This window comes from Denticeps clupeoides, unplaced genomic scaffold (genome assembly GCF_900700375.1).
Source record: "Denticeps clupeoides unplaced genomic scaffold, fDenClu1.1, whole genome shotgun sequence".
Taxonomy (NCBI): Eukaryota; Metazoa; Chordata; class Actinopteri; order Clupeiformes; family Denticipitidae; genus Denticeps; species Denticeps clupeoides.
The window spans coordinates 428244-453387 of NW_021630069.1; the positions used below are offsets into that span (position 1 = coordinate 428244).

General features: G+C 41.5%; 1 protein-coding gene across 4 annotated transcripts in view; it reads right to left on the reverse strand.

Moving 5' to 3' along the window:
• Positions 1 to 260: 260 nt before the first annotated feature.
• Positions 261 to 25144, reverse strand: part of adamts3 (ADAM metallopeptidase with thrombospondin type 1 motif, 3) — a 64070-nt gene continuing 39186 nt past the window's right edge. Inside the window, exons 9-23 of one of the 4 annotated variants that reach the window (XM_028968220.1) lie at positions 23839 to 23982; positions 22605 to 22737; positions 16931 to 17044; positions 16704 to 16849; positions 16291 to 16466; positions 15923 to 16056; positions 15618 to 15741; positions 10289 to 10372; positions 9828 to 9908; positions 9137 to 9300; positions 6072 to 6228; positions 5861 to 5993; positions 3795 to 4002; positions 2210 to 2327; positions 261 to 2002 (exon numbers count right to left, since the gene is read on the reverse strand). In XM_028968220.1, coding sequence (XP_028824053.1) covers positions 1590 to 2002; positions 2210 to 2327; positions 3795 to 4002; positions 5861 to 5993; positions 6072 to 6228; positions 9137 to 9300; positions 9828 to 9908; positions 10289 to 10372; positions 15618 to 15741; positions 15923 to 16056; positions 16291 to 16466; positions 16704 to 16849; positions 16931 to 17044; positions 22605 to 22737; positions 23839 to 23982 — 2329 coding nt within the window. In that variant the 3' untranslated portion in view covers positions 261 to 1589. The remainder of the gene's footprint in view (positions 2003 to 2209; positions 2328 to 3794; positions 4003 to 5860; positions 5994 to 6071; positions 6229 to 9136; positions 9301 to 9827; positions 9909 to 10288; positions 10373 to 15617; positions 15742 to 15922; positions 16057 to 16290; positions 16467 to 16703; positions 16850 to 16930; positions 17045 to 22604; positions 22738 to 23838; positions 23983 to 25144) is intronic. The other 3 variants (XM_028968222.1, XM_028968221.1, XM_028968223.1) reach the window with 3 other exon arrangements.

Below are 25144 nucleotides of genomic sequence, written 5' to 3' on the forward strand. Positions count from 1 at the left end.
ACTAATTTTAATTATTTTAAATAATTTTAATTATTTTAATTACTGAAAATGCAAATTCATTTTTATGTCTTTTGAAATGGATTATTTTGGAATTTCTTGTTATTGTTCTTACTGTTCAAACAAATCTACCAATGAAATTATAGACTGTTAGTGGGCAAACTTACAATACTTAAATTTTTTCTCCCTGACTGTATCCTAAGGGCAAGTGCCTGCCCTCTAGAAATAAGAGACAGTTGACAATTACATACACAGAACAATGAATTTATTGCAAATGTCACAATTTCGCTGTGAAAGCATTAGGGATGTTCCATTGCAGGCAAATCCCTGCAGTTCTGAGTGCAGAACCCAACATCAGAATAATCTGACCACAGATGAAATGCATTGCATGGTGTGTTTAGTATCTTACCTTTATTGCTATGTGCTCACCATTACAACAAACAGAATCAGTAGTGTACACTTCAAATACGTCTACAATAGGTACAAACTTCGCAAGCGTCTGACTAATCAGAGCAATAATGTCTACTGTAAATGCATGCGAGGTACTGGGATTGCATTTATCATTAAATCCTCTTCAGTAAATTGATCTGAGGCTCAAGGGTTGTCAGCATTACTTCTAAGAGAGTTCTAGTATTTTCTTCAACTTTGAAAGCATTGCATAATATTAGCAGCAATTCAACCATAGTCAACATGAGTTAAGTCAACATAAATTTAAAAATGAAAATGGGTCAATCAAGGTAAATCTTATTTCTATCTATCAAGATGGAAAATCTACAAAACAGTGGGAGAACATTGTAAATTCTTGAATCAGCTGAGACGTTACAGCTTTGTTGGGGTTGCTCATGGCACTAACTTACACTAAAACCACTGGTGGAACAGCTTTCTCTTTCATTTGAGGAAACTCAAACACTGAATCTGTTTCATGTCTAATTGCTCTATACAATAAAAAAAGATCTGCCTGAATCGATCACATTCAGCTCTTTCAAAGCTCAGTAAGAATAAGATACAGTGAGGGTGTGACCAGCTGTGTGTACATTTCTCTAAAACAGATACATTTTCATTCTTGTAACTATTGCAGTCAGATGCATTGTGGTTCTGAAAAAAATCCTTAATTATTTCTTTAATAAATAGTTTCCAAAAAAACTCCACATTCAGCCTTTCTATGAGCTTCTGGAGAATTTGGTTTCTCTGTAAACAATTCAGCAGAGAGAAACAGAAAGATCTGGAGATCTGAAGAGACTTCACCACCATGTGATGCACAGTACAACGCTCCAGATATTCAAAGCACCGTTCCTATAAAATCTGTTTCTTTAAAATAATACTGACATTTTACACACAGTATTTACAGAAACAAATAAATATCCAGACGTATAAAAAAAGAGAGTTGTAAATGGGAATGGAGAGCCAGGATCATGTTGGCTGAAGGCATTGTGAGGGAGTGATGGTTTTGGTGGAGATATAAGTCTTTGGTGAGGGTGACTTGGGAAATAATTGGCTGTAAAGTGAAGGGTCCATAAAGTGAACCAGCACTTTTCTCTCTCAGTTAGGCAAACGTCTGGATGACCAAGTCCAGTAAAAGCTGTTTAAAAGCTTCATCTCTCCACTTCAGTGAGCACCATGGGCCACCGGCTATCTGGCCTCCTGGAGGTGGCATTTACGGAACTGGCCCTCTTGGTGGCACTGGCAGGGAGGCTCCTGATTGCGATGCTGGTCTGAGTGCCTGAGTGCCTGTGGGTCTTACTGGCCTCTGACGAGCCCCTCCGTGCTGGGGAAGTCGGCCTAACAAGGGACGGGGCCCTTCGGGAGTCGTGATGGGGGAGGGGTGAGGAGAAGGAGGCCATGCTGTTGCCAAGTCGGTTCACAGGCTCAGACAGCAGTGGCGCAAGGGTTCCGGCACGCTTACTACAGGACTCACAGCACAGCTTGTTGTACCCGGGGATGGAGCAGTACCGTGCCAGCACCTCCATCTGGCAGAATATGGATTTGTCACCAGCACACAGCTCATCTGCAGACAAAAGAAATTGAACTGTGATTATCTCAAAACCAAAACCAAAACCAAGGGCAATCCAACAAAATAGCCTCCAGTTTATCCTACAGCAGGGAACATCAGATATACTGAAAGTCAGTCTTAACGAAAATCCCCCACATCAAGTAATCAAGGCCAGAATATACTCATTCTTCAAAATCTCTGGGGAAGAATCATGGGTCTCACCATGACATGGGCCAGCCTTGCATGTACGCAAGGTCTCTGGTTTGTCCCCGCTGCACTGGTCTCCAATTCGGCAGGTTGCCATTCGGCGCTCCACTCCCTCCCCACATGTCACAGAACACTGCAGAAAGGGCAAAACGTGGGTTTAAACGGAGAGAGACAACTTTCCATAAATTTTATATTTAAAATAACTAATATGAAAGTGAAGTGATTGTCACTTGTGATACACATCAGCACTGCACACGGTGCACACAGTGAAATGTGTCCTCTGCATTTAACCCATCACCCTTGGTGAGCAGTGGGCAGCCATGACAGGCGCCCGGGGAGCAGTGTGTGGGGACGGTGCTTTGCTCAGTGGCACTTCAGTGGTACCTTGGCGGATCGGGATTTGAACCGGCAACCTTCTGATTACGGGGTCGTTTCCTTAACCGCTAGGCCACCACTGCCCCCACATGTGTGTCTGTTTTATTGTCAATTCCTGCATGCACAAGACGACAGGTGAAACACGCTTTTCTCTCTCACCACAAAATAAAATATAATACAGTAGAATTGCTAAACTCTAAAGTTGCTTAATGCAAACACAATATCAGTGATGGAAAGTGATGTGGTGCCTAATTACTGCTGATTGTGAGAAGGTGGAGGGTACTGCAAGTGTCTTCTCCACAACCTTCCCCACATACATTCAGGAGGAGATTTTTTTTTACACCTCTGGACCAATTGGCTCACCTCATTCCTGCAGCAGGGAATATCAGATATACTGAAAGCTTCTGTCAGGCAGTTAATCCAGACATGTATGCTTGCACAGTCAGTCTTAATGTGCTGTTCACATTGGGGTTACCTTAATCATATCAGTGATGAGGCCCAACACAAAATGTATAATGTGATTGATGCTGTAGGTTGCTGGCTGCCACCCTGGAGGGGGTACCTCTCAGAAGTACTCGTTCACAAAGTTTCTAAATTTTTTTCCTCCATGTGAGATTTCTAGGGAGATCTTCCCTGTGTCATTCACAAAAGCAATGGCTCATAAATGAAGCAACTCATCTTCTTTTCACTCATCTGTCTGATAGCGGCTGGTTCATTGTGAAATTATTTTCTTTCCACTTCCATATTATGCCTCCAACAGTGCTCACTGGGTTCTTCAGTAGTAACCAATGCCATCAGTATATTTTGCAACACAAAGGTAAAGGTATTCTCCATCACGAGATGTTTCTTGTCTGACACCTTAGTAATGAGACATTTTTATAGGCAATCAGTTTATATTAATTTGCATATTAAGTGGCAGTAATTTTCCAAGCCTTTTAGCAACTTCCTTTCTTCATGTATTAAATTTTTGCTGTACTAGGCAGTAAGTCCACAATTTTGCAACTTTGGAACGAAACAAACTGGGTGAGCATGCATAGTGTAGTTTCAACTGCTGCTTGTGGAATGGTGCTACTACACATTTTCTTTGTTGGGTGAAAGATTAATCTTAATACAGAGCTGTCCTTTACTTTAGAGGCAGTTCAAAGGCAAAAGAAGTGTTTAAGAAATCATTTAAGTTAATATAGTTGCATATGAATAGGAATAGATCTGAGAAAGTGTATAATACCTCAGACCAGGCCCCTGTCCTCCACTGAGCAGGGCAAGACAGTCTGTTGCAGGGACGCCGGCTCTCAGGCCTCTCACCGCTGCAGTACTTGCTGTGCACGGTGCGGTTGCCACCCTCCACAAGAAACTGCACGCATCGCACAGTGCGAATCTGGAATCCAAGCATCCCACATGTTTTGGTGCAATGCTCCCAGTCCTCAGAGATCCATCTGCAAAGAGGAGTGTGAATTACCTGAGCAGAGATGAAAGTCGAGGGACACTAGGAACATCAGTGACTCATTGTGTAATTAGACAGTGGATGCTCACAAACATTCTTCTGTTAAACTCTGATAAGACAGAAGATCTTGTACTTGGACCTCATGCAGCCAGACATAAGCTGTCTGACTACATCATAACTCTGGATAGCCTTTCTCTCTCACCAAGTACTGAAGTAAAGGATCTAGGTGTCCTCATTGATGCAGGTCTCTCATTCAATTCACATGTAAACAATTTATCACTAGGATAGCATTCTTTCACCTAAGAAATATTGCAAAGATAAGACATATGATATCACTGCACGATGCTGAAAAGTTGGTCCATGCCTTTATCACATCAAGGTTACATTACTGCAATGCATTACTGTCTGGATGCTCTAGTAGGTGCATGAGTAAACTCCAGCTAGTACAGAATGCTGCAGCCAGAGTTCTAACTACAACGAGGAAATTTGACCACATCACCCCAGTCTTACAATCACTGTAAAGAGTGCGGGGTCACTGCTTGTACCCAAAGTACAGAAGATCACAGCTGGGAGCAGATCCTTCTCATATAGAGCTCCACTGTTGTGGAACAGCTTGCCGGTCAGTGTCCGGGACTCAGACTCAGTCTCAGTGTTTAAATCTAAACTGAAAACACATCTGTTCGCTCTGGCCTACTGTTAAAGTCCCAGACACTGTGTCAATTACTAAGTCCAATTTAATACACCTTAGTTAGGCTGTCTTAGTTAGGGTACCGAGCCACTATTATACAAATGTGCCACCATAACCACGTATTTCTGCCCCAGTTGTGCAATGCCACTGTCTGCCCCTGTTTCTGTTTGTACTCTCTGAGGCACTGAATCGGGCACCCAGACCACATAATGGGATCCTGATTCCTGGCAATGAGCTGCTGACGGGACAACCCAGCATGAAATGTACCAGAGTGTCACCACAGCTACCACCACCATAATGGCTAAAGCTTCAGAGATCTTCAAATGAAACTGTAGCATTATAATGGACATGTAATGTACACCATGACACTAGACAAAAACCTACTCTGCACCATCCAGTACCTCCAAACATGGACAACAGATCTATACAGCACTTTGGACTTTTCCACCACTACACCTGTTGGACTATTGTTTCTTGGACAAATCATTACCAACCCCAGCTCACTCTACACTGGAAGGGTCACTCCTGACAAACGCCTTCCCAAGGTTTCTTCCTTCCTTTTTTTCTAGTGGAGATTTTAGTGGTGTTTTACCTTCTGTGCAGAAATTTTGAAACTAAACTATCTCCATACTCCGTTACATAGCAATATCATGACAGATTGGGACGTGGCCGTGTTCCCCTAAACCCCCATTAGCTACTGCTTTAAAGAGGCCACTTAGAGCATATGCAAACCTTTGCTCTGAACTGACAATATGGTGAAATATGCCAAATAGTAATGTCCACTAGACAGTAAAAATTTCTTTACAAGTAGCAGAATAACGCAAAGAATTAAAGGATGCCTTTTCATTGGTGGTTGTGTTGCATTTTGCCCAGGTACAATATTGCTATTTTCTGATTGGCTGTTGTCTAGGACCATTCTTTTTGATTGGCTAGCATGTGACAGGCAGTAGGAGCCAGCTGAGACGCGCTTGTTTCATATTGAGGCGCTGCTGTCCACGATCTGAGAAATCTGTGCATGCACTCAGATTCCCTCCACTGCACATCCATGCTTGGAGCTGAAAGCTATGATTCGTTTGTAAAACACACTGTTGGAATTTCTAAGCATGAGAAATGCCATGTGAACTGAGCTGGAGAGCTTGAGAGTGTTCAGGTTTAAACTCACTGTGGCTGGGTGCAGTCCTGAAGGTTGCACATCCTGCGGATGGGTTTGGGCTTCTTGTTGACATCACAATAGCTGCGGTGAACCATTTTAGTGTCTCCTTTCTTCCTGCAACCATATTTTGTATACTGGAACCCTGCATCCAGAAAAAAAACCATTGAAGTGATCTGAGCATTCATTTAAATACAAGAAATCTGGCCTACACCACTCCTACCTCCAGAACAAGGCCGAGAACAAGGTGACCAGCTCTTCAAAGCCCACTCGTACGTGTCCTCCTGAATGACATTGTTATTGTTAAGTGGTACGGAGTCTTCATGAATGATGTATTTGTACATCAGTGTGGCGCGTGTCTCATTGTCCTGGGGCATAATCTGAAACAGCAGGAGAGAAAAGGGTGAAGCTGGGCAGGGCATGGAAGAGCACATTTCCACTCCCCATTTCATACTGAAATATGATTTATCTGCCCACCTCATTTCAGCAAAAATAGCATCTTGTTTTTCTGTAATCATTTATTTTATGTTTTTAAATCCCTGCATACAGCCCCCCCCCCCCCCCACACCCAAAATACAAGTGATATAGTAATTAAATCAAGTGAACATATAAATCCTGCACATGATGACGCAAGGTTAAAACCTAAGCTCCATTTGAAATCTGCCTAATTTCATCTTTATCTGATAGCAAACTTTAATATATAGTGCCAGCTTGTCTATTATGACAAGACAGACAAAATTGGTTTATTTGCGGGAGGAAGACAGTTCACCAACTGAAAAGAAATTCAGAGAAACCCCAGTGATGTCGAAGGACGAACTAGATAAGGCAATGTTGAAGATAAAAGATAACTCTTAGGCAAGTGATAAATGATATACACCACAGTTACAAGGACAAGATCTCCTCCATTGACTGCCGGATCAACCAACAGGCCCTTAAACATCTCAAGCAGTCAAGACGTGACAATATTCAAGTCTCAGCTTGCTCTAACAAAGCAACTGTACACGACCTGCAAGCATCAATAGCTGAACTTACATCTAAGATCACTGCCATGAAAGACAGAAGTCACCACTCAAACCTTTGTCTGGTCGACCTAAAGGAAGGAGCTGTTTCATTCCTAGAATCTCGCATCCTGAAATGGCTTCCATCACTGGCTGGATCATCCATCAGCATATAGAGAGCCCAATATATCTACTCCCGCACACACAGAAATAACACACCTTGCACACTCATTTTTGAAATGGGATGCATCCCACAAATTTGTACATTGTCACATGATGTCACATGATACAAGAGTTCAGTACACCTTTGTGGATGCTTTGATTTGCTACAATGAGCAGAAAAACTAGTTAGTGCGTGCTCAACTTGACTAGCATCAGAATCTGCTGATACTCTGCACAACCCTCAACACTGACAGACCTCCACTGGAAGACTTTGAAAAGGGAAGTGACTGTCATTGTGATACACAGCACAGCACAAGGTACATACAACGAAATATGTCCTCTGCTTTTAACCCATCACCCTTGGTGAGCAGAGGGAACAGTGTATGGGGAAGGTGCTTTAGTCAGTGGCACCTTGGCAGTTCGGCATTCGAACCAGCAACCTTCTGATTATGGGTCCATTTTTTTTTTACCTGCCAGGCCACCACTGCCCATGGATATTACATCTCGGCAACCAATGCTGCAAGATCTCTCATCCTAAAGGGGTGTGTATTGGCAAGGATCTCACAATACGATACATATGATTATATCATGATATATTGTGAAACATATTGCAATATTCTACAGTTCACTGAAAATGTTTAGCAAAACTGACCAATGTAACCTATGGCTCTGTTACACAAAAGAATCCATACCATGAAGTCCATCTGATGGGCTGTGCCATAGAGTGAAAAAAGTTCAGGCAGTAAAACATATTTCTGTCCCTTTCTCGGTGAGCCACTTTCTGACCGAATGCGGATGGTATGGCACTCGACACGAGGTTGCCGCTTCCTATCAAAAAGCAGTGAGTAGCACTTGTGGTTGTCATAGGGCTCAGCACTAAAAATGTGATAAACTCCCGGTGAAATGATAATGTCACATTGTACGTCTCTAGACAATATGGGACTGATCAAACCAGCCTTTCCTCTATTCCCACTTTGTGTGTATGTGCAGACTGAACACTAGCCAGCTTCATAGCCTTGATTCTATTAGTCGTGCAAAACCACTCACACACAAGCCATAGAAGATAATGGGTTTCTGAGCAAAGAGCAGCACATGCCGCGTTCGGTCTGAAAGCAACTGTAGTGCCACCTCCTGCATAGGTGAGGGAGTCCTAATGTCCCTGTGTGATAAACAATAATGCTCACAATCAGATGCGTCCCATGTTAAAGCCACGGCCACACAAACATTTGCTCTCAACTTGTGGTATGCTAGTTACAGCGTACTAATGTACAGTTATGTTTTTAATACACATAGTAAAGTGAATACTGAACAGACTTTTAAATTGAATAATATATTTGTCACATATTAAAATACGTGTGAATATTTGACAAATATATTATTCAATTTAAAAGTCTGTAAAAGTAAAAAAAAATCGTGATTTGAGTTTTTCTTAAAATTGTCAATATGCTAAATCATTAAGAATTTTCTTTAACTGGAACTAATGGGCCAACCCCTTAAATTCAGAGCAATACCGTTATATGGGCAAGTGGTGGCCTAGCGGGTAAGGAAGTGGACCCATAATCAGAAGGTTGTCGATCCGCCAAGGTAACCACTGAGCAAAGCACTGTCCCCATATACTGCTCCCCAGGTGCCTTTCATGGCTGCCCACTGCTCACCAAGGGTTATGGGTGATGTGATTTGCCACTCCATAGAGAACATGTCCATTGCCGGTCACACGGTGGTCCACTGAAAGTTGGAGGATGAATTTATCAAACTACTTTAGGATTTACACTACTCCATCCCCAGATTGTTGCCATTTAGGGACAGAACTTTGACTCTGTATGCCATTTTGTTCATTGATTACTTTATAGACAGCTACAGTTTACTACAGTTACTACATTTAGGACATCTTTCTGCAAGATTAGCAGATAATAGTAAATAACAGCCACATGTCTGGGGAGAGGCTGGAGAGATTCTCATTACTAAGCAGTATCATTTCTTCAGACCTTTCAGAAGAATAGTTGCTGGAACAGAAACAGTTTACCTGCATTTCAGAATCACTCATATGTTCAGTCATGTGTTATTAGTCGAGAACAGCAAAGTATGGTGAAACACACAGAACACACATTGACCCTAACCCTACTGTTACCAGAATGACGAGGGTGTCATGCAGAGGCCCGTCGGTGTGCAGTGTCTCCACATCATCCTCGATGATGTAGTTCCACTCCAGGCCAAGGTCGATGAAGCTCCGTGATTTGGCCTCCTCGCCTTTCCCATTGAGGATGTAGTGTCCCGTTGCCTGGTTCTTGATTGCTGCAAACACCAACTTGATGAAAATCAACACTGATAAATGACGACCATGTCATATTGCAGTGCATCTGAGCTTATAGACTTAGATTTTTAGTAATTTTCTGTATTTTTGCTGAGATAAAAGTTAGTTCTGAGCAGATGGTTCTAAATCATCATATGATGACTAGTAATTCATCTGCCTGTGCAAGTCTTCAATCATCCATTGTGTCTTTCTACTGCAGACCACTATGGATGGATGGGAGGTTGCATTGGTACTGGTGTGAAGTAATGGAATGACATGAACCAGGTTTGAGGACAGTGGTTAGAAAGGGGCATGAATTGAATACATCTGGATGATGGAATGGATACCATTCAATATGGGTCACATGGGTTGTACTGGTAGTGCTGAGACTTATGCCATCTCATTGGGACAGGCATTATTAAAATGTAACCCAAACTGAAGGTTCAGTGTCTTCAGGCTTTTTATATCCCACTGCTCCTGTAACAACCTATGTGACCATGGGGTCTAGTAACATGCAGGCATCACTTACCAAGAATGTGAGGGGATGCCTCATGCTCTTGGATGATGATGTGCCTGGTCCCAGATGGAATGAGAAACATCTTAAGGAAGCCTTTCGCAAGAATGAGCAGTGACAGGAGAGGCGGGAAATTTGGGGGAAGAGAAGAGACGTATTTAGTAAAGGGACTATTGGTTGGATAGTCACCACATGATTGTGCTGACTTTACTCTAATGAGCAATAGAATAGGAGAAAACATATCGAGGAGCGCTTGCAATGCAGAGTTACTTTAAATAAATGGACAGACCACTCAACACCCATGTTCTATCAATCAGTTGGAGCATTCAAAGAACTGGAAACTCCAACATCATGATGATCAACTTGGTGTCTGAATGCTTGCTCCATTTTACAGTCAGGACAGGCCATAGTTGCAAAGATCAAAAGCCTTCTGTACACGGCCATGTATATCCACCGTTCTGTAGACCCACACTCACCGAGCACATTCTTAGCATCTCCTGTTTCGTTCAAAAACACGTTCCGCGCTCCTTTAGGCAACAAGAATGCTCCTCTCATTTTCCCTTTAAACAAGAGGCATCAATTACAAGCTGGCAGTGGCTCTGCCTCCATACTGCTCTTAAAACAAGCATTACCTAAACTACAACAATGACAACCTAGCAGCCTGAATCTAATCCTGCTGGAAAAAACATGACACTTCAGTCCCAACGACTACAGATTCTGATAACAACAGCTTCACACATTACACACTACCATGTGCATGTGGGTGGGTGTGCATGTGTTTACTAAGGGGGAAAAGACAGGAACAAGGGATCTACAGACTGCAGCTACGTCGAGCAGAGCAGGAGGAACTCATGATACTTGCAGATTATGCTCTCCAACATAGGGGTATCTTTTTGACACCTCTTGCTTAATTGTTTCCCTGTTAAAAAAGGTGAGTGATTAAAACATTTTTCAGTCACCACAGGGATTGTCTTTAGATCCTGTTATTTTTTAATTTTACTCAAATGTGAAATTTTTTTGCTATTTTAAAGAGCAATTGTAAATACACAAGACAACAAAGCATGAACAAAGATCAGGATTCCTTTTCAGAACAGTTATGCAATAATTGTCTTATTATTATATCAAATCAAATAGTCTTAATCCCTATTTCTGCCCATTGCAGAGCACAATACAACCAGTCCAGAGCTGAAGTTACACAGGTTTACCGGTAAAGACTCTCACACTCCAGTAATCCCGACCATTCCCCTTTTTGTTATTTATTGCTATTATTGAACTTTTGAGGCATTGAGACTGACATAATATAATGTAATTTATATAATCAAAACTGTTCAAAAAAGGAATCCTATGCTTTGTTCACAAATTGTTCTCTTTTATATTTGCAATTGCTCTACTAATTGGACCGCTTTCACTTCATAGGACTGAGCTATGGCAACTCTGCAAAAACCAGTCAGGAAAACAGAGTTCCACAGAGTTTAGTACTGGACCCTTTCTTATTTTTATTGTACATGCTTCTGCTCAGACATTTGATTCATAGACATGGAGTAAATTTAAACTTTCATGCAGATGACACCATAGTGGAGATGGGAGAAGACCCACTTGCTGTCCCCCATGTATGCAAAGTCACTGCTGGAAATAGAGCATTTGCTTACAAAGCCCCAAATCAATTTCCCCAGGAATCAGACACAGTTTCAAATCCAGGCTTAAAACCTACTTATATAGTCAATCTTTTACCAGCACATTAGTAGTTATTGCCACAATAAATGTTTAGTCCTCTGTTCACTTATTGTCATTTCAGCTTATTTACCACTAATCAAAACTGTACAAAAAAATTAATCCTATGGTTATTTATCACTAACACACGCTTCTCTTTTCATATGGATGCAGAGGATGTGGATAGTACTCCTGGACCACATCCTGGTGTGGAGTCATCAAGTGGCATCACCGACCTTCATGGATTTCCCTTCTCGGCTCGTACTGACCATTAAAAGCCATCTGTTGATCCTACTTTATAGTCATCTGCTGGAACTGTAATATACTACCTCAATATTACATCATAATACATAACTGAACTGCAATAACCTCTATATGCCACATTTCCAAGACAAATATCCCAGGGGAATCCAGTGCTGACCAGAGTAGCCCCTTACTGAGTCTTGGTTCCTCCGAAGGTTTCTTCCATTTTCAGGGAGTTGTTCCTTGCTCACTAGATGTTCTATTGTTAGTTGCTTTATGAAAATGTACACTGTAAAAAGCATTGTAAAATAAAATTTGAGTGGGTTGCCAGCACCAGACCCAATTCCTGTTCGAGCCCTCTTCACACCTCTGCTATGAAGACAGCCTCCCTCTCCCCGTCTCTATTTGTCAATCTCTCTCTTTTCCTTTCTCTGGCATTCTTGGTACTTGCTCTCTTGCACTTTTTTCTTTTTGTTTATTTTCTGTGTGCTTGGTAACTCAGACCACGCTACTCAACTGCTACACACCAATTTTTTCATAAACCCAGACCGTTTTTTTGGAGAAGCAGCAGTTTGGTATAGGTAGAGACGAGGGATGCACGCACTGGTTAAATTACGTCAGTGGGGATTTTGCACTGTGGTCCCGTCCATTCACCTGACAAATCTTTGCACGTTAGGCTGCCCATTGCTTTATTGAAACTTCGCTCAATAAATGTACCCCCACCCAGCTCCATCGCGAAAATTTTCCACAAGCTACCACAAATAACGCACTGCACACACTGGATGACCAGATCCCTACGCTGGAATATAAATTAAATTTTTTATAGTTCTTTGGTATTTTAAAAAAGCAAAACCTAACTTTGCAAATACCCCCCACGAACAACATAGCACCATTCCATTGTTACACAACTTTAAAAGATGCCTATTGCTTCGTTACCAGGGCAACTTTGGAACATTCTGATCACTGCCTGGTCCACACTTAAAATGTGCGGAGACGATTGTTCAATTGTTGACAATTACATCAAGTTTATGCAAAGAGTCAATACTTGCAGCGTTGGTCCTTTTTTTTTAAGACCTCTGCAATTCACCCTGGCAAGCTGTCAATCAACTTCTGGGCCAAATCCTGAGTGATGGCAAACTATTCCTTCATTCCAAAATTTCAATGTTTTGTTCCCTGAGCCACTTAGTTATCACTTTGGCTTGATGGCACAGTGCTCCATTGTGCTGGAAAAGGCATTGTTCTTCACCAAACTGTTCTTGGATGGTTGGGAAAAGTTGTGGTCGGAGGATGTTTTGGAACCAATCTTTACCATTCTCACAAAAGTGGCTTCTTTCCTTACAGGCCATCCTCCAAAAGTCTTTACCTCACGGTGTATGCAGATGCCCTCACACCTGCATGCTGCCATTCCTGAGCAAGTGGTGGCACTGCACTGGTGGCACCCTGATTCCACAACTGAATCATCTTTATGAGACGGTCCTGTGTCAACTGTAGGGCCTGTCAAAGCTCATTGAGACATACTGTGATTATGACATACTAATACTGTCATGATCCAGTCCGGCAGGGGTGACTCCGGGTCTAGAGTTCGGACCGAAGTTTCATGTTAGTCTCGTGTAATGTTCCCTGATCGTGGTCACCTGTTGTATATTTATATAATTGTATAAAGCTGTTCGCCGTCAGGTCATTGTCTGGTGATGTTCCCTTGTTGTGTATTAAACCCCTGTCCCGTGACATTGTGCGTATGCATCCTCCTTCCTCGCCATGTCCAGCCCTTCGTGACAAATACATACATACTGACATACTAATGTGATTATGGGCTATATAAGAAATAAATGTTGTTGTTGTAGACCAGGGGTAGGCAACCTTTAACACTCAAAGAGCCATCTTGACCCGGTTTCCACAAAAGAGAAAAATACCGGAGCCAAAATTTCTTTTGGACATGTAAGAAACAATTTGTGAAAAATTCACAGACTCTAAAGCCTCTTGTGGAGAGTAAACAGTTGTTTGTAATATTTCGTGTTTAATGATTTGCATATGTTGACATTAAGTTGATAAGTTTGTTGTGTAAAGTAAGCGTCTCTAGGTTAGGGTGACCAGATCTCTTTTTTTCTTGGGTTGTACTAGTAGTAGAAAAAAAACTGCATTCTGACAGAATATGAATTCTGTCAGAATGCAGTTTTTTTTCTACTACTAGCACAAATGTTTAATCACCCAAGTCTAAAAACCCAGCTGGACATGTTAGGTGAGAATTGCTGGTGTCTTCCTCTTGGATGGTCGCTTTGGATAAAAGCGTCTGCTAAGTAAAGTAAAGAAAAAAAGAGATCTGGTCACCCTAACCTAGAGACGCTTACTTTACACAACAAACTTATCAACTTAATGTCAACATATGCAAATCATTAAACACGAAATATTACAAACAACTGTTTACTCTCCACAAGAGGCTTTAGAGTCTGAAATACTACTTCTCTTGATTAACTCCTCTGGTGGCAACCCCTGTGGACACGCCCCTGTCTTAGCCCTACATGGCATCAAAACGCTTGTAGTGTTGCATTTGTAGTGTTGTAGTCAAGAGCGCCTAAACCAAGACCACGACACTGAAGAGACCAGCGGGTACCAAGACCAAGTCAGGGTGGTAGTAACTAAGTGGGTAACACACTCGCCTATGAACCAGAAGCACCAGGTTCAAATCCCACTTACTACATTTACATTTACAGCATTTATCAGATGCCTTTATCCAGAGCGACTTACAATCAATAATTACAGGGACAGTCTCCCCCTGGAGACACTTCGGGTTAAGTGTCTTGCTCAGGGACACAATAGTAGTAAGTGGGGTTTGAACCTGGGTTCCCACTAGACTACTACCACCCTTTACCACCACTAGGCTACTATTACCCTACTACCATTGTGTCCCTGAGCAGTCCCTGACACTTAACCCTGAGTGTCTCCAGGGGGGGACTGTCCCCTGTAACTACTGATTGTCGCTCTTGATAAGGGCATCTGGTAAATGCTGTAATGTAAATGTAAGACCAAGACACAGTAAGGTGAGACCAAGACCGACTACAGATTAGGGCTAGAATCGACATCACATTACTCAAATGAACTGAAGACAAAAAAAAGTGTTGCTGTAATGTGTCATTACTTGTTAAATGTAATTCTTGTTATTTTACCTCTCCCCTGTTTCTGATTGGCTTATTGGCTTGGGCCTATTGTTGGTGTGGCTGAGAGAGAAGGCTGCACTCTGAGCTCCACCTTATTGATCTAGTGTCTGATCAGTGGGCAAACGGTATTTGAATGTTTTTTTCTCCAAAACCTCACGTAAACTTTGTAGAATTCAGAGGGTGTAACAGCACAAAACTGTGAAACATTTCCAGATGCTCCGTATGTGTGCATACCAAGACCTTCTGCACATAAAACAACAATAAACCCTGGTTCACTCTTGGACCGGCCAAGGAGCTCGCTTACAGAAGTGGTGACAGTCAAGCTGGTTCTCCGTGAATAACCCTGCGTACGTGTGGAGAGGCCTGCAAGATATCACTAGCTACAGACAAATCCCAACCTTTGCTGAAGGATGCAAAGTCTGGCTGGATGATCTTAACAACTTCTACTGCATTTTAAAGACTGACAAATTTCACACCCCTCACCCAACCCACTATAGACAATGAACCCCATCACACCTCTCAGCCTTACACCCCCACCCTCCCCAGCCCAGAGTCAATCTCCTCCATCACAGAGTAGTGAACTGCTTCATAATGTTATTTGGGACACAACTCTTCCTGTCAATATGGAGTGATGAACCTTCTCTTTGTGAATATGTTAGATGCCAAGTTCCAGGGTACAAAATGGAGTAGGGCCTACCGTCTTTCTTCGGTGTGCGGGTGATTGTCCCTTTCACGGTTCGGCAGTGGGAGTTATCACCTCCGCACACCCCGCACTTATCCTCAACCTTGTTGGATCCAATTTCCCTGTCACATCCAACCTTCTGTACAATACAAAAAAATGTACGTTTTTAAACATTCTAAAGAATATGGAGCTGATTGAATATCATTATAATCATAATCATTATCCTGTCCTTGTTTAGAGGAGGAGGATGATGAAGATAGACCAGTTGTTCTAAATATTCAGTTATTTAGGTTTCTGATGCTTTTATGGTGATGGCATACCACACATTCACCACGGACACAAATGCTGTAGTGGTCCTTGTAGGAGCATCGCGTCCCATCATGCACCAGATGCTTCATGTAGGCAACATCACTGGTCTCCTTGGACTGGCAGTACAGGTGGCATCTTTTATGTGCTGAGAAAAGAGGCCGGTGACACAATCAACACCATGAAAATAGACCAGCTCAAAAACAAACTTGAATAAGCCACTTCAGTGGGATATAAGCAGGGGCAGATGTGATAGAGTTTATCATTCTCTTGTTGCACTGCATTATTGGATAAAAAAAAGCATTTAAAAACAACACTGAACAAAGGAGCAAGACGACCTCTGTATATATGCATGTGCATGTATACTGTCCTCCCCACTCACTGTCTGGGTGCTCATAGGGCAGCCAGTGGTGTTTGCCCCCCTGGAACTCAAAGTGTGAGTTTCGAAGTTGACACTGCTGTGCTCTGAAGTCCTCATAGTGTTTGGGGCAATCATCCATGTTGCACAGCTGATACCCATAGTTCACACCAGGGCAATCCTGGCCTCCATTCGCCGGCCTGGAAAGAAAAGCAGTGTTCTGAACACATTCTACAGACAGATTAAAAAATCATTTCCATTTCTAAAACACATGCTGCACGCTTTCGGTAACTATAAATATTCATACTTTTAAAAAGTTTTGTGAATTTTGGGCCTGATTTTTAGGAGCTATAATATTACCAATATTATTATCATAATAATGGGAATAGTACTATTGTTTATACTACTACTACTAATAACAACAAGAGATCGCTTACGCTGGGCTGTTGCACTGACGCGTTCGGAAACGGACCCCCATCCCACAGCTCCGGGAGCAGGTGCCATATTTACTCCAGCCTCCCCAAGCGCCATCCTGTTTCAACTGGTTGGCATTCTTCCACATGCAGTGGCCTTTGTAGCACCACTGAAAAGTAAAGCCTTTTTAAAAACCTCGTACGATCCAAAGTTACTCAGGTTGAAAAAAGGACTCAGAGTCAGAGTTAACCTTTCCAGGTGCACACTCGGTCCCATCTAGTGGGGGTCCTTTCTTTGTCTTGCAGAAGTAGGGGTTGTCTGGGTGGCTACACCACAGCTGCTTGCACGGATCATTGGTGCGAAACTGAGTGAAGGAGGGAGAGGGGAGGCATTTCCTCATTTAACAACAGTTAACTCTGTCACGTGTACTTAGTGGTGGCAGAAGTAGACAGATACAAAAGGTATAACATTTCAAAGTACAATTGAAAAAAGGTTGCCTTTAAACTTTTGTACCACAATTAAAAGTACAGGGATTTAGTATGGTTCTAATGTTATTAGTTTTGTAAGAGAGCACTTGATTCATTTTAGTTTATTTCACTTGTCTCTAAGAACAGCAAAAATATTTCTCAATTAGACATATAATCACATTACAAACAACAAGCCTACTTATAATACACTGTTAATCTGTCATGTGTCGGGAGGATGATGTCAGTGTTATTTTGATTGGTTGCACTTTTACATGCTGCTGTGAGGAGCTCCACGCACAGTTTCAAATTCCCTCTTTTTAGAAAATAAATCCCAGTTTACCTTAAAAAGTTGCAGCTTCCCACCGACATTCAGCAAACAAAAACTCACTAGCTGGAGTTCACTCATGCACCTACTAGAACATCAGACAGTAATGTGTTGCAGTAATCTAACCTTAATGTAATAAAGGAAAGGACCCAAACCTAAGGACATAGGTCAGGCAGTTCTGCCCAGGAGGTAGTACTGATTCTGCCCAGGACAGACGATACTGATGCTTAAATCGAACTACATCAAGAAACTCCTGTCTCGTGATACAGTATATAAGTGTGGCTAGTGTGGGTAGGTATTAGACATAAGTGTCTAGGATGTATGTACAGTGGGGTAAAAAAAGTATTTGGCATCCACTGATTGTGCAAGTTGTCACACTCTGTAATTTTCATTTCAGGTACACTTCAACTGTGAGAGACAAAATGTAAAAAAAAAAAAAAAAGTACAAAATAACGCTGTATGATTTTTAAAGAATTTATTATTGTATATGGTGCAAAAAATAAGTAATTAGCACCTACAAGCAATAATTCTGGCAGTCACAGAACTATTCTTTAAGAAGCTCTTCTATCCTTCACTCATTACCTGTTTAAACACCTGTCCACAGCTTACGTCCTTATCCAGATCGACTTGCAATCAGTAGTTACAGGGACAGTCCCCCTGGAGCAACTTAGGGTTAAGTGTCTTGCTCAGGGACACAGTGGGAGTAAGTGGGATTTGAACCTGGTTCTTCTGGTTCATACGCGAGTGTGTTACCCGCTAGGCTACTACCACCCTATGAGAGTTCTGGTTAACAACACTCTCTCCGACCTCGTTACACCTTGACCGGATCACGCCAAGGCTGCGTGCTGTCTCCCCTGCTCTTCATCTTATACACAGACGACTGCAGGGCTAGACAGCCCAAATGGTACCAGCCCAAGTACGCTGATGACACAGTTCTGCTGTCCCTGCTCTCTGGTCCTGTTCTGCAGGAGGTTGTGGAGTGGTTCGATTTCTGGTTATGGCGTGGTACGGTGGATGATCTGGAAAATCGCAGTCGTCTGTCCAATCACCGACTAGTGGAACTTCTCCGAAGTCCGTTCTGAGAGCTGTGATAATGAAAGTCCGTACTCTGAAAGCAGCTCGAGCAGTAGGCACCGTGATGTTAAACGAAAGAAAGCAAATGTTCTTTTCTGACGGGTCAGCTGAACTGCACAAGAAACGGAAAAGATTTGACACGGTAAAGAAGGGTCTTCGTGACCTGGGTGGCATCTTGGACCCAGGTATTTTGTGCATGACATGCAAGGGAAAGCGCCACTTGTTCAAAAATCTTCCAGCTTCCAGATGCTCAGAGGTTTTTGCAAGATCTGAAAGAAAATGTTTAACAGGAGGACTTAAAGGAAGACGTTTCTCTTCGGGGTCACCTGCATGATATATATATATGGGGCAGTGGTGGCCTAGCAGTTAAAGAAGTGGCCCCATAATCAGAAGGTTGCCGGTTCGAATCCCGATCTGCCAAGGTGCCACTGAGGTGCCACTGAGCAAAGCACCGTCCCCACACACTGCTCCCCGGGCGCCTGTCATGGCTGCCCACTGCTCACTCAGGGTGATGGGTTAAACACAGAGGACAAATTTCACTGTGTGCACTGTGTGCTGTGTATAACAAGTGACCCCCCCCCTTCTTCATATACAACAATAGTCTGTATACTTGTTTTTCTACTTTTGGCAAGAATGGGAATATGCAGTGTACATAATAATGGCTCCCCTATTTGATATAAAATTTACATCCTGGAATATAAGAGGTCTCAACAAAATTGTAAAGTTAAAACAAGTGATGAATAGAATTCGGCAATTGAAAGTTAAAAATTCAGGGATGAGACAATGCTAAGGAAGAGATGGCCAGGACAAATGTTTTCTGCCTCTTTTAATGAACAATCTAGAGGGGTTATTACACTTATAAATCTATACTTTTACAAATAATTAACACTATCAAGGACAGACTAGGGAGGTACATAATTAATCAAACCAATATTTTTCTGTTAGATTGAATTTAGTAAATGTTTACAGACCCAATGTGAATAATCCTACTTTTTTCATAAATCTATTTTTACTGGACTGCCAGAATACTTTGTAATAGGAGGCGATTTCAGTTGTGCTTTATATCCAGAATTAGATAGATCAACTAAATCAGACCTTTCTCATACACAGACCAGAAAAGAGATAAAACAATATATGCAAGATTTCAATTTAATAGATATTTGGAGGAACAGACACCTGGATAATTTGACTTTTTCATGCTACTCTATTACTCTAGTAATTTTTGTGTAGATTCCCAAGATGGTGACTACATTTAATCTGGTTGAGAGATCATTGATAAACAGATCGATTATTAGTTTGAAATTAACACAAATCAAACATCTGCCTCAGTTCGGTGGGAAGCATTTTAAGCTTTTATAAGAGGACGAATGATTAGTTATACAAATTATAATCACTGTCAAGTAGAAATGGTGGACTTGAAAACAAAATAAAGAAAATTGAATCAAAGTATATCAAATAATTACACTTATCTTTTGGATTTGCACAAATTGAAAATGAAATATTATAAACTTTCATTAGAACATTCATTAGCTTTCTGAGACTTAAACAGACTTATTACGAAGGGGGGGGAGAAAGCGGGTAAGATACTGGCTTGGCGTACTAAACAGCTACAAACTAAAAGGGACATAAATTCTATTCAAATAAAGGAGAGAGAGGTAACATTTGATCAAACTGAGATAAATTACGTCTTTAGGAATTACTATCAGGTTCTTTACAGCTCTGCGGCACTCTCCGAATATTCAAAGCTGTAAATAGCCTGATTTGGACTTTAAAACCACGGGTTCGGGTTTCATGGTATCTCTCGAAGAGGACCTAAATCTGAAGAGCTGTGTGAGGCCATTACCTGTATGAAAGGAGGGAAGAGCCCAGGGCCTGATGGCATACCGATAGAGTTAAATAAAAATATCCATCATGAATTACCTGGTCCCCTTCTGGACATGTACCAGGAATCATTGGATAATGGGGCCTCCCTCTTTGAATACTGCGATAATAACTCTGCTGTTAAAACCAGGCAAGCCACCAACTGACTGTGGTTCATGGACATGGACCCATCGCTCTCCTAAATAATGATTAATAATGCAAGGTACTAGTGAAAAGATTAGAAATACATTTGCCTAAGCTTGCTCATATGGATCAAAATGACATTGTTTGGGGGAGGCAATAATATTCGTAGAGTATTAAATATATTACATTCGAAATCTAATACTTGTGATAATGCACTTCTGTCATTAGATGCTGAAAAAGTGTTTGATAGGATTGAGTGGCGCTACCTGTTTAATACTATGTATTAAAGGAGTTTGGTCTTTTACCGAACTACTGAGGTGCCTGACACGGGACGTGGCCTGGCTGACGCGCTTGATGTAACATTGCTATACTCTGTTGGTTCCGTTATATGCTACACAATTAAATGAACCTCGATGTCTAATACAAAAATGTCCATTTATTCCAAAGCACTTTGCAGATATCACCAGTTAGCAGTTGGAGTTAGAGGTACAGCAAACAGTCCAGTAAGAGCTGGCGTAGCATTCGTGCAAGCGGTCAAAAACCCTTTGCCCTTCTGGGTCAAACACCTACCAACAACATAGTTTGTGCTACCTTTATACCTGAATACCTGCATGCGCCACCCTGTGTTCCACCTAGGATATTACAACCATTAACCTTGCAACATTTGGCGGCTACACTATGGAAAGAATGGGGATAAGTTTTTGAAATGGGTCCAGATTCTATATGCAAACCCTTCAGCTGAGGTATTATCGAATGGAATAATATCTGCCCCCTTCAGACTCTATAGAGGAACACGCCAAGGTTGCCCGCTCTCCCCCTTGCTTTTCACCGTAGCGATCGAACCATTGGCTAAGGCAATTCGTAAACATACACATATTTCAGGTATTACAATTGGCCCTACAGAACATCATATTTCATTATATGCGGATGATATAATTATATTCCTTTCTAATCTAAAACAGTCTATGACGGTTTTATTTATCTTGGGATTAAAATTACACCAACTGTTAATGAAATTGTATCATAACTGGTCTGCTGAACAGGCTGACAAAATATTTTAATGTGTTAATATTTAAAAAATTTAAATTTTGACCAAATTGCTATTTCTCTTCCAATCCATCCCACTTCCTCCACATTCTTCTTTTTTTCCTCTAATTAAAAAAACCTTTACAAACTTTATTTGGAATAACAAGCGCCCTCACTTCAGACTATCCTTGCTTTACTTGCCTTACAATAGAGGGGGGTTAAACCTACCTAACCTAAAATGGTTCTACTGGGCGGCTCAAACTAGAGCAGCAATGTTTAATTTTGAGAAGGATCACCCTCCATTCTGGGTATCCATAGAGGCTCACTCAATTTCAATTCCTTTAAATTCATATCTATATTCAGCAGATGTTAAAAAGATCCCTCCTGGATGCCTCCCTGGGGAGGTGTTTCAGGCATGTCCTGCCCGCAGGTGGCCCCTGGGTGGACCCAGGACAGACTGGAGAAATTATATCTCGTTTCTGGTCTAGGAACGCTTTGGGGAGCTGGTGGAGGTGGCTGGGGAGAGGGCTGTCTGGGGTTCCCTACTGATCCGGACCCGGATAAGCGGAGGAAGACGCCGACTGTTGAAGATTCTCCTGTCTATAGGTGTAATTAAATGTATCTTCAGCTGGGTATGCAGATACGCAGTTATCCCACACTCCCTGTATTGAACCTCATTCCTCTTCCTCAGGAAACAAATGTTATATACATAACCAAAAAAAAATCTGACAATATATACTGAATGGATCGAAATTCATTTAAGAATCTTGTTGTTTGTAAACATTCTTCCTGTAGGATTATAAATTATAAATGATTTCTCCTCAGCAGATTCCACTTTCCGATGAATGAAAAAAAAAAAATTAGGATAAGAGAAGATAAACATCCAGATGATACAATTTTGCATTCCTCCTGCACGTTCATATATCCTATATTAACCCACCACAAGATTTTTTGTTTGTACACACAACATGTATATCTGTATAATGATCTGTAAATTGATTCGTGCAATGGGTTTTTCTAGAACTTACTGAAGTGCAGATTTTGTATCCAACTCCAAAGTCAAAGCGGCACTGCTCATCCATGGAGTAGTTAATGCCTGGAAGTTCTGGGAGTGGAGGCCAGTCGTGTTTAAAGGGGTCATCCAGAAGGCAGTCATATGAGCTGGCAAAATATAATTTAAAAAAATCATCGCAGAGTTATTGTGATAATATACACAGCCTGTCCAAAAAATGTCACCATCTGGATTTAACAAAGCAAATATAAGAGCATACCATTGGATGATGGATCGCTGATGGATATTGATGTTTCAGATAGTTAAGGATAGTTTCAGAACAATTGATTAATCTCTAACTGTGAGATGTTGGAAGACACATCCTATCATAATCAAAAAGGTGTTAATCTGATTGGTGATCAGGATCAGTGATCACTAAAATTTTGGTAAAATCAAACTGGAAAAAAACAGCAGCTGAACATTACATGTATTTCCACACGCACAATAGAAAACAATACAATACAGCTTGTAAAACCCTGATCAGCGAGGCTAATCTGGAAAAAAGGCTCCACATTGCTAGGGAACAATATTGGACTATGGAGTAATAGAAGAAGGTCATGTGGTCTGATGAGTTCAGATATACCATGTTCAAGAGTGATGGGCACATCAGGGTAAGAATTCAGCCATAAAATGAATGTTGTGACTTTGCAGAAGACTTTGTGATTGTGTGCTATAATCAAGGCAGTCCAACAAAATTTTAGAGTGTGTGTGATCAACTGAAAAAATCACAATCAGGTGATCATGTAATACTTTTGATGTAATACTTACATTAATTATGTAATACTTTTGTTCTTCCTATCTCAGACTGTGTGTCATGCCCTTTCCCTAACTATGCTTGCCCTAGAAGTATTCTGATCTATGGGCTACCAGTGATTCAGAATCAGAATCAGAAAACTTTATTAATCCCAAAGGAAACTGCTTAAATGAATGAATCCTCATGTCTGTTGAGAATAATACACACTCCCTCTCTCTCTCTCTCTCTCTCTCTCTCACACACACACAAACAAAACCAGAGTGTGTGGTGGTGGCCTTTTGGAAGCAAAGGTTGCGGGTTCAAATTCCAAACTGTCATCTCCCACACACTTTTCATGGCTGCCCACTGCTCACAGGGTAATGGGTTAAATGCAGAGGACAAATTTTGTTGTGTGCACTGTGTGCTGTGCTCTGCTGTGGATCATTACTTTCACTTTACTTTCACCTACACCACTCACTGTATATATCGCTTCAGCTCCTGCCCACTGCACATGGACCAGTGGTATCTGTGGAAGGCGGCCTGAACCAGCGGTGCCATCACGCTGCCCATGGCCGTTTCATCACCGCAGCGGTTTCCCTGACCATCGTGCTCCATTCCCAGCCTGAAGAGGACATAGTGCAGTTAGAAAAATGGGCAATATTTCATTTCATTTTACAGTGGTCAAAGTCACTCACTCTAACGCCTTTAGCCCACATTCACTGTGGCATTGTTTCAATTATTTATAGACATATACAATTTCAAATAAGAACAAATGAACATCAAACCCCAATCCACTAAGGGGAGAGAAGAAAGAAAAGGAAGAAGAAAGAAAGAGAGAAAAATAAATAAACATCCAAATAAATATCAATTGCAAGAGGCCAGACAAGACAGACTTGCAGGTACATGTGTAACGTAGACATATCGAGGTTACCCAATTCAGGCAGCAATTAATTGACTCTTTCAGCTTTAATATTTTTGACAAAGGTTAAATACGGCTGCCATGTTGTTCAGAATCTCTTGGTATCCCCCATGCATTTACAATTATGGCATTTATAGTTTCTTCACCTCTGTAAAAGCTGCTTGTGATTTGGCAACCTTTGTGGTGTAATTCGGGAAGATTGCAATCGGTTCACCATTGATTTGGTGCGGTGCGTGGTTTCGAGCTTGTCGCAGGACTTCAACACAGTCCTGATAGTAGTGTCATTTCACCACAATCACATGCGGCTTACTGCCTGGATTGCAAGGTGCACTGCTTCTATGACGCGCTCAAAAGTTTAGTTTCTTGTATTTTATCCCATATCCAGTAACACACTCAGGGAAGAATTCGGTCTTACCACCAGGGGGATCTATCACTGGAAGGGGGAATTGGCGTTAACGCGGTATTTTCTTTAGATACAGAAATGCCTGCACGAGCGAACGACACTAATGATTCCTGCCTGTGCTTTCTCTGTTAAATACAGGTTAGTATAGTGCACCACTATTTCTAAATACACCCACTGGGTATAATAGAGAAATTACTCATAAAAGCTGTTGGAAAACGCGACAGGTATCACATGGTTCGGAGTAAAAGTGTAAGACACGTGTAATTCAGTGAAATGGTGGCCGCGCCATGCGCGTTTCTTTGTTCATGTTACAACTGCCAGGTAGATTGAGTGTATTCTTTATGTGTATGTGTACATATGTTAAGACCACTGATGTGCTGTGGGATGGGAAAATACTGGAAAGATTCTGTTCAAGGTGTTTTTGAAAGTAATTATTGCATTTAAGTAATACTATTATGTACT